General features: G+C 42.1%; 1 protein-coding gene across 2 annotated transcripts; it reads right to left on the bottom strand.

The window, feature by feature from the left end:
* Positions 1-1,103: 1,103 nt before the first annotated feature.
* zgc:113307 (uncharacterized protein LOC553753 homolog) lies at positions 1,104-9,921 on the bottom strand. 2 transcript variants are annotated; one of them, XM_024412620.2, is made up of 8 exons: positions 9,604-9,921; positions 8,996-9,068; positions 8,446-8,658; positions 8,070-8,211; positions 7,391-7,715; positions 7,093-7,243; positions 6,500-6,666; positions 1,104-1,891 (listed from the first exon to the last, which is right to left on the bottom strand). In XM_024412620.2, exons 3-8 carry the CDS (start codon positions 8,637-8,639, stop codon positions 1,740-1,742), a joined length of 1,131 nt encoding a protein of 376 aa, XP_024268388.1. In that variant the 5' UTR covers positions 8,640-8,658; positions 8,996-9,068; positions 9,604-9,921; the 3' UTR covers positions 1,104-1,739. The 2 variants fall into 2 exon arrangements, with proteins under 2 accessions (XP_024268388.1, XP_024268389.1); XM_024412621.2 differs by lacking the exon at positions 8,996-9,068.
* Between the last annotated feature and the right edge of the window lie 226 nt (positions 9,922-10,147).

A 10,147-nucleotide genomic window follows, 5' to 3' on the forward strand; every position in this document is an offset into this window, starting at 1 on the left:
GGGATGTTGTGTCCTCTTCATGATTGCATTGGTGTGTGGACCATGATAGATTCTTCTATGCAAATTTTGTTGATCAGTAGGGTAATATAAGTCCCAAATGGAAGGGCAACTGATTGCTTGTCATCTGTAGTAGCACCATGGACTCCACTGACCAGGAAAAAATGCTCAGTAACTCAATGCATGCACACACTCCTATTGAATACGCATTCACCTGTATTGTGAGTAGGCCTAAGCCATCTTGATTTACCCAGTTTATTAAGATATTTACCATTCAAATACAATTATGACTATTATTTTGGTATGTAGTTAGATTGGGTAAAAACAAAGTCAAATGTATTGTTTGATCTGAAAATGTAACCCCAAAAATTGGTATCGGCATCTGCCCTAACAAATCCATATAGCCATTTATCACAGGCTTTCCATAAACACACTTAGAGACACAGACACACACACACACACACACACACACACACACACACACACACACACACACACACACACACACACACACACACACACACACACACACACACACACACACACACACACACACACACACACACACACACACACAGTCACACAGACACACACTCGGCCACAGTTTCCATTGCATGTATGCTGTTGGTCCAGATGTAGTACCCCCTGAACGGCTGGGTCTGCAAAGTGCAATGTCAACGGTAAAATGTTGGTATTGACATTAGTACACACACGTGCACATGCACACGCACACACACTTTCCCAAGTCATTGGAACACAGCATGTTAAAATTCCACTCCTATACCTCTATTAATGTGTGTCTAGGGATAGGGTTATACTATGTGTGATTTCTAGGTCTATGAAACTGATATTCAGGAATAACAAACCTTGTGTTACCATGAATATAACAGCAGGCCGTTATGGGCTGTGTTCATAGTGAAGGTATAGTTTTTGTGTCTCTCATACCGAGCGCTAGCTACCCATAGAGCAAACAGGAACAGGATCTAGACTAATGAGACCAATCTAGGTTTATAGAGACTAACGCTCTGGATTGACAAAGGTTTTGTGTTATATGAAACAGATAGTATTTCATGTCTACATCACTAGTAAAAACACAGTAAAAACAATTGATAATGGTGTAACTTTTATTGTTCTGTTCATATGCAAAAACAATGCGTTTACAGTCATACATCCGATAAAGCACATCATTTGACCTTTTAGCAAAACATTGACGATATTGTAAAACTTTACAGTAACAAAACGCATACAACGTGCGCATTAATACGTGTGTGTTGGATCAGTTCAACTCCAAGTTGACTCTACAGTACTGTGATGTATTAACAAGCCTTGGTGGGTGATGTTTGTGGATGATTTTAATGACTACGTGCTTCATACACTGATCAGACTGTGTTACAGGATGAAGTGGTTACAGTGAGACTAGCAAAACAACATTAAATGAGCCTCAGCTCTACTCCTGGAGGATAAAAAAAAATAACAAAAAAATAAATGTATTGAGTATTGAAGACCTGTTCTGAGAGCATGTAAGCGTTTGCTTGCGTTTGTGTGTGTCCAAACGTGCGTCCGAGTGGGCATGAGTGATGTGTGTTTGAAGGATGTGCGTTTCAATGACGTACTTGTGTGCATGTGTGTGTGTGTGTTAATTTCTGAATGTTCGGACCTGTGGAATCTTGACAGAATCTTTCCAGGTAAGCTTCAAAGCAGGGTTGTGGCAGGGTCAGGGGGTTAGAGGTACGAGGTCAGGGTTAGATGTATATGTGGTGCAGGACTCGGAGGCAGTAGACCCATTCAGGTGGTAGTAGATGATAGGACATCTTGTTCCCGTCCAGACGAAGGATCCTCATCCTGGAGTACGACAGAGGACCCACCTCCCGACAGAAACTAGAGATGTTAAACTCTGCAGAGGACAAAGAGCAGAGCGAGGACAGAGAGGATAGAAAGGATAGAGGACAAAGAGAACAGAGGACAGTATGGTTTTTACATGCACTCTAGCCCTATACCCAGTAATGACATTCCCACTCATATACTCTTACTTCACAAAGTATATTTTTTACAATATGTGAACATAACTTAAACCCAGTTCCTCCAATTGAGAGTTGTCACAGTATTTTGAGTGTACTGCCATCATTATTCCTGAAATGGCAGACTGTATGAGGAGGATTTGCATGATCAGAAGCTGGATACAGCTACAGTATCCTATTCTATTAGGAGCAGAAACCACAACATGCTACAGTAGTTGATGCCAAATCCAAAAAGCAGCTACAGCTATCTTAAAAAAGAGGAGGAGAGAAAACATAATCTCCTCTCTACCTCCTGTTCCTGCCTATAGCTATTGGCAGAAGGGTACGTTTGGCAGAGGGTAGACAACAGTAGCTAGCTGTCGGGATGCTAGACAGTGAGGTGAGTGTTTTTCTCTCGGTGAATGTCTTGTGTTTAGCTCTCTGTCAGACCAGACCAGACACACATACCAGGTTATTGTGCTGACTCATGTCTCCTGGAGAGCCTTGCGGAAAACAAGCTCACACTCCATCTTTATTTCTCTTGCTTTCTCGCTCTCTTTTTATTTCTGTGTCTCTAACCCCGCCTCTCTGTCTGTTCCTCTACAGTGCCTACAGAACATTTTCACACCCTTGACTTTATCCACATTTTGTTGTGTTATAAAGTGCCATTTTTCGTCAATGATTGACTTAAAAAATACTCTGTAATGTCAAAGTTGAAGAACATTTTAAAAATGTTATTAATGGAAAATAAAATACTAAAATATCTTAATTAAAGGAGTATTCAACCTCTTGAGTGAATACATGTTAGAATCACCTTTGGAAGCTGTCTTTCTGAGTAATACCTTGACTACAGCATCGCATCGCATGCACGAGCGTTGCAAAATAAATGTAGAAATCTATATTAATCAATTATTGCACCCACACTGCTTGCGCGCGCCAACGAGTGTCTGCGTTGCCAAGGGCTTAGAAGTCAGTTCTAATTGTGACGCAGATCGCACTGCAAGTCCTGCCACTCCCATCTCCTCATTGGTTTATAGAAGCAGGTACCCGCGTGCCATCTCCTCATCGGTTATACCCACATGGGTGACTGAAAGACGAATGAGGTAGGTGGTGGTAATGCACCTAATTTATGAAAGTTGCCAATCACAATATAAAATCAAGAGAAGAAAAAGCCTGAAAGGAGGAGAGATGTCAAGAAACGATTCGGTTGACCGTTTTATGTGTGGATTAATTTTTGGAGTAGAGGACCTTGTGCATTTCAGGTAAAATAACAACTCAATGTTTATGTCCCAGGACAAATTAGATAGCAACAGCAAGCAAGCTAAATATGACAAATTATCTAGCAAGTGCAAGCTAGCTAGATAAATTGGCATAAATATTTTATGCTTTTTACCTGTCCCGAATTAATGTAATTGGTTGAGATTTTGTTTTGATATTTTAACCTGCGTGTCGTGATCGCGTTTAGTGTGGTTGGGACAAAATACATTTACGCACGATGGAGCACGCGAGCAGCCGGTTTGGGTTCCGTGTAAGTCTCTAAGAGCTTTGCAAACCTGGATCATACAATCTTTAAAAAATCTTCAAGCTCTGTCAAGTTGGTTGTTGATCTTTGCTAGACAGACATTTTCAAGTCTTGACATAGATTTTCAAGCCAAATTAAGTCAAAACTGTAACTAGGCCACTCAGGAACATTCAATATCACCTTGGTAAGTAACTCCAGTGTATAGTTTGGCCTCATGGTGAAACCCCTGAGTGGTTTTCCTCCTCTCCATAAACTGAGTTAGGAAGGATGCCTGTATCTTTGTAGTGACTGGGTGTATTAATACACCCTCCAGAGTGCAATAATAACGTCACCATGCTCAAAGGGACATTCAGTAGATACAGTATGTTTCCATGAACTTCTCCCTTGATTTTATTTGTCGACATTTAGAAAGCTTGCATGGAAAATAGATGTGACAAATGCCTGCTAGGGTGCATTTCCATGTATCTACCTTGTGTCGATATAAACAGCTGGATGTAACAACGTCACAGCTGGACGTAATGATGTTGAATAAAACTGTAGTGTTTCCACGACCCATTTAGGCAAGTTGCGCATTAATAAATTGGCAACATCCTGTGTGCCCTCCCATCTATCTGTTTCATGTCTCAGGTAGCTGATGAAAGCCAGCATGGGATAGAATTCAAGAATAGACTAGTGTGCAATATAATGTGCCACATTTTTGCCACTCCCCGTGCCATTGTGAAACTTGCACGGTAAATAATTGGATGGTGAAACTTGCATCCAGCCAACCAGAAAAGCAATTTGAAGCAATTCAACCATTCTTGAAAGTCAGGACAAGGATCCTGCAAAGAAACATTATTTTGATAGTTAAAAAATGGATTTAGCAGGCATTTAGAATGAAATGTGGAGTGGAGCTTGTGATGACATGGCGTATCTTCGGCAATCATCATTTAATCGAAAAACACAGTTTCCATCATCATTTGTCGCAATAAAGAAAGTTTGCCAAAAGAAAAATCCACCCCTGTCGGATGGATAAAAATGTTGTTGATCTTTAGAAAATGCTCACCTATATCTGCCGTCTCCATTACACATAAACCTGGGTCAATGGAAACCTCCTTACTCTCTGTTTTTTTAAATGTTTTAGCCATCATCCAATAGGTGCCATTCTTTGCAAGACATTGGAAAACCTCCCTGTTCTTTGTCTTTGAAATTGTGCTTCACTGCTTGACTGAAGGACCTTACAGATAATTGTTTGTGTGGGGTACAGAGATAGGGGTGGTCATTTAAACATCTTCTTAAAACCATTATTCAGCACAGAGTTAGTCAAGCAACTTATTATCAGTGGTGGAAAAAGTACCCAAATGTCATATTTGAGTAAAAGTAAAAGTTAATAAAAAATGAAAGTGAAAGTCACCCAGTAAAATACTACTTAAGTATATTACTTGGTTTAAAATATACTTAAGTATCAAAAGTAAATGCAATTGCTAAAATATACTTAAGTATCAAAAGTAAAAGTATAATAATTTTGAATTCCTTATATAAAGCAAACCAGACAGCATAATTTTCTTATTTTTAAAATTATGGATAGCCAGGAGCAGACTCCATCACTCAGACGTCATTATAAATGAAGCATGTGTGTTTAGTGAGTCCGCCAAATCAGAGGCAGTAGGGATGACCAGGGATGTTCTGTGTGAATTAGACAACTTTCATGTCCTGCTAAGCATTCAAAATGTAACGAGTACTTTTGGGTGTCAGGGAAAATGTATGGAGTGAATGTAAACGTTGTCAAAAATATAAATAGTAATGTGAAGTTCAGAAACCCTAAAAAACGACTTAAGTAGTACTTCAAAGTACTTTTTACTTAAGTAGTACTTTAAAGTACTTTACACCACTGCTTATTATCTGACTTTTTAAACAAATGTGTATTCCTGAAGTTATTTAGGCTTGCCTTAACAAAGGGCTTGAATGCTTATTGACTCAAGTCATTTCAGCTTTCCATTTTTTAAAATTAATTTGTAAAATGTCTAAAAACCTAATTCCACATTGAGATTAGGGGGTATTATGTGTATGCCAGTGACACTAAATCCACATGTAAACCACTTTAAATTCGGGCTGTCACACAACAAAATGTGAAAAAAAGTTAAGGGCTGTGAATACTTTCTGAATGCACTGTACCTCTACCTCTGTTTTTCTCTCTTGTCATTCTCTCTCACTCTCTCCCCCTCTTTCCCTCTCCCTCTGTAGCCCAAACATCCAAGCCAGAACAGGAATCCAGGAATCCTAACAGTGTTTTGTCAAGGAGACACGGCTGAGCGAACGAGTGGCCAATTGTGAGATTCACAGGTTTGTTATTGAAGATGAGGCAGGAAGTTACATCCACTCCTCATGTGCTGATTTGCAGTTCAAGAGAAGCATTCAGGTGTTCATAATTTGATCAGTTTCGTCATTTGGAAATATTTGGAGGCACAACACGAGGATTGTTTTTCTCAGAGAGAGATGGAAAGAGCATAATATTTGGCTGATCTTACCATCTGGCTCTCAAAGTCTCATGTCAGAATTAGACGTTCATCCATGTTTCTCCAACGTCAAATTCTGCAGTTGTTCCAAATGTCAAATTTTGAAGTGTTTAAGGTTAAGTTTAGGCATGAACTCAACATTTTAAGTTTAGGGTTAAGTTGAAGCATTAACTCCGAAATCTTGAGGTTATGCATTAACTCTGAATGGTTAAGGTACGTTTTAAGGTTTGGGATAGGCTTAAAACAAAAATCTCAAAACAACTTTCGATCGCTGGATTCGAACAAAAGATGCTTACGCCCCTAGTGGCCGGTTTCCACATCATCTCCCTATGTCCTTCGACATCGATGGACGTCGAATACTGACTTGTTTCACAGGTGACCTGGCTGGCTCTCACTCCCCTGGTCGACCCCTCACAGATGTTTTCTCCACTCCTTAGATTGTCTCTGTGTGCACGTGCGCTTGTACGGGAGTGTATGTGTAGTCTTACCTTGTATGTGGTTGGCCTCCAAGTACAGGTACTGTAGTGTGAGGGGAACCAGGGGGATGGTTGTCAGCTTGTTGTAAGAGAGATCCAGCTCCACAAGGGAAGACAGGTTGAAGGATTGGGGGTGGAGGGAAGGGCTCACTAGACCACAGCGGCTCAGACGCAGGTACCTACACACACGCGCGTGCATGCATAAACACGCGCGCACACACACACACACACACACACACACACACACACACACACACACACACACACACACACACTACATTTACATTAAAGCCACATTCTTATCCAGAGTAACTTTCAATATTAGAGAACAAAATAACCACAATTTGTGATAATATCAGAGAGGTGTGATGCATATCAGACTGAAATAATGTGTGTGTGTGTGTGTGTGTGTGTGTGTGTGTGTGTGTGTGTGTGTGTGTGTGTGTGTGTGTGTGTGTGTGTGTGTGTGTGTGTGTGTGTGTGTGTGTGTGTGTGTGTGTGTGTGTGTGTGTGTGTGTGTGTGTGTGTGTGTGTGTGTGTGTGTGTGTGTGTGTGTGTGTGTGTGTGTGTGTTTGCATGCTTGCATCTGTACGTGTGTGTGTTACCTGAGATTAGTGAAGCCCTGTAGACTTTCCTCCCCCAGGCCAGACAGAGAGTTGTTGGAGAGGTAGAGCTGCTGGATGGAGGGAGGAAGGTGGGAGGGGAAGGAGGAGAAGAGGTTCCCGCTCAGGCTCAACAGGTTAAGAGACACCAGGCCTGGTGGGGGAGAGGGGGAGGTGGAGGGAGAGGAAGAGGGAGAGGGAGAGAGGGAGGCTGTTATTTTTAACATATGTCAGAAAAGGTGTCATATGTTTTGGCATAAAATATAATATCTCAGAATGGAAGCAGAGTGTAGGCACTTACCTGTGAAGTCAGTCTCTGTAATCACGTTCAACCTATTCCCCTGCAGTAGCAGCAATGTAAGATTATGTAAGTTCCCAAAGGTTCCCGGGGAGATGCTGGTGATGAGGTTGTGTGCCAGTCGGAGCTGCCGCAGGCTCCTGGGCAAGCCAGAGGGTACAACAGTCAGCTTATTGTGGTTGAGGAACAGGTATTGGAGCTGGGTCAGGTTCTGCAGCGTGGAGGTCTGCAGCCCGTCTGTCTGCAGACGGTTATCATCCAGGATGAGCCAGCGGAGTCCTGAGGAGTTGGTGAGAGAGGAGGAGGGCAGGGACGAGATGTTGTTGCCCTGAGAAAACACACACCCATAAGCTGTGTGTTACCTATAGATGTAGGATCTTCATTTTGTTGCTGAGAATTTTACTGCACAGCAGTGTATTCAAGGTTTAATAAGGCTTCTAAAGTTTGTAATTTCCACTTTAAAATGTCATATTTGATTTGCTCTAACGTAAAAGGTATCTAACCCCTATAAAAAATGTCCATGACTTATAATATACATAATAATTCAAATGTTCTCTTGCTGCAGGATTATTGGCTCAAATTAAGATCCGACACCTGTATAGTAACCGTGTGGTGCCTGGCAGTCTTTCAGACAGGTGTCTCAGACCCCTTTGTGCATGTGCTTGCATGTGGTGTGTATTACCTGCAGGAACAGGTATTGTGTATTGTAAAGCATGCTGTCTGGCAGCTCTCCCAGGTCTCTGTGGTCACAGTACAGAGCTGAGGGCCACTGGATAGGACAATCACACAGGTCAGGGCAGGACTGGGGGTTGTTGGCTCTGTACCTGGATCACACACAGATAAATATCTGTCTTTACTCAGATATTACATATGTAAATAAAGTAGGAAATACATGTGATACTTTGCCATTGAATGATGTCTAAACATTACCCAATCCCGAAGCACCAGCTAAAGCAACTCACGGATTTGCAAGTGCATTTCGTTTATAAATTATTTAAAGTACCACGACCTTCAGACTGTTGTTACAGTAAATTAATGTATCAATGTTTTATTTGTACCATGCCCGGTCCATTCGGCCCCTCAGGCTGAATACAGAGGGTTCCCCCAGAAGACGGTTGATCCAGAGAGGAACCCCTCCATAGTCCAGGTCCTGGGTTGTCCCTGGGGTGCCACACACAGGCCTGCAGACACTCAGCATCAGGCCCAGGGCTAGAGTGAGGACTAGGGACAGCACCGACACTTGTACAACCATGGTGATACTGTAACACAACCTGGGGATAGTGATAATAGTTGATATATATTGTTTATCTATATGCAAATACAAAGAACCAGTGCAAGGACCAGACCCGACCCACACCACAGCCATGAACACAGCTAATTCCATCGCAGGATCCGAAACACAGGTTTTGATCACAACATTTCGATGAGAAAAATGAAGAAACCATAGGCCTCAAGGCTTTTTCACAACAATTCGAAACACTCTGAGCCATAGAAACTTTGAGAGCTAGAAGCTACTGTAACTTGTCACTCCTGGAGAGTCAGTTGACTAGGTGACGTCACAGTGTGAGACAGCGACTAACTTTCTTTGCTTAATTAACATCTTAATACCTTAATACAGCTGAGGAATTGAGGTATGAGTTTGCCCTCCTGCCATTTGTTGTTGTAAGTTGCAGACACACATCTGTGTTGGAGAGAGAGGAATGTGTATCCATATTTTTCCACATGCACAGCTGCAAACTTAATAATACACAGTGGACAAAAATGTCACACATGCACATAATCACAGACACACGCACGCACACAGGCAGCCAGGCACACACACACACACACACACACACACACACACAGACAAAATACGAATACACAAAATAAGCATGCACACGCATAGATGACAGAGACTGCATCATCAGGGTGTCCTTAAACTGTAAGTCAACTGGACTTCAGAATGGTAACATTCACATTCACAGTCGCATGATAAACACTTCTCTCATTGAGGTAGGGGCAGTTTGGATTATAGCACCGTCATACACATCAACATTATTCTGCCTGTCAGTAACAACATAAGATACAGACATTTATAGCCTGCAGTAACTGCAATTATACATTTGCCAGTATATTAATCAACGCATTTATTTTTCACTAAATCTCACTTAACACTCACAAAAACATTCACAAACACCACATGTACATGAAGGAAACAGACAAAGCACACATACCTTCTGTATGGGTTCAGGTTTGTGGTTGTTAGTATTCCTGAGCTGTGGTTCCATGTACAGTAGCAGTAGACAGTAGTAGTGGTTCACTGTCTGCACAGATGAGCATGTGGCACTGGATGGGCGTGAGCGTGTGTGTGTGTGTGTGTTCAGGCTACCTGCAGTATTTACCCACTGCCAAATACATTCCTGAGGCATACACCCCAGGCCTTAGACATCCTCCATATTCGTCCCTCTCTCCCGGCTTTCTCTACTCCCTCTCTCCCTCTTTCTCTTCTCCTTCTCTTCCCTCTCTCCTTCTCACACACTCTCTCTCCTTCTCTCCCTCTCTCCCACTTTCTCTTCTCCCTCTCTCTTTTTCTTCTCCTTCTCTTCCCTCTCTCCCTCTTTCTCCTCTCCTTCTCTTCCCTCTCTCCCTCTTTCTCCTCTCCTTCTCTTCCCTCTCTCCCTCTTTCTCCTCTCCTTCTCTTCCCTCTCTCCCTCTTTCTCCTCTCCTTCTCTTCCCTCTCTCCCTCTTTCTCCTCTCCTTCTCTTCCCTCTCTCCCTC

Source organism: Oncorhynchus tshawytscha, linkage group LG02, assembly GCF_018296145.1.
Source record: "Oncorhynchus tshawytscha isolate Ot180627B linkage group LG02, Otsh_v2.0, whole genome shotgun sequence".
NCBI lineage: Eukaryota > Metazoa > Chordata > Actinopteri > Salmoniformes > Salmonidae > Oncorhynchus > Oncorhynchus tshawytscha.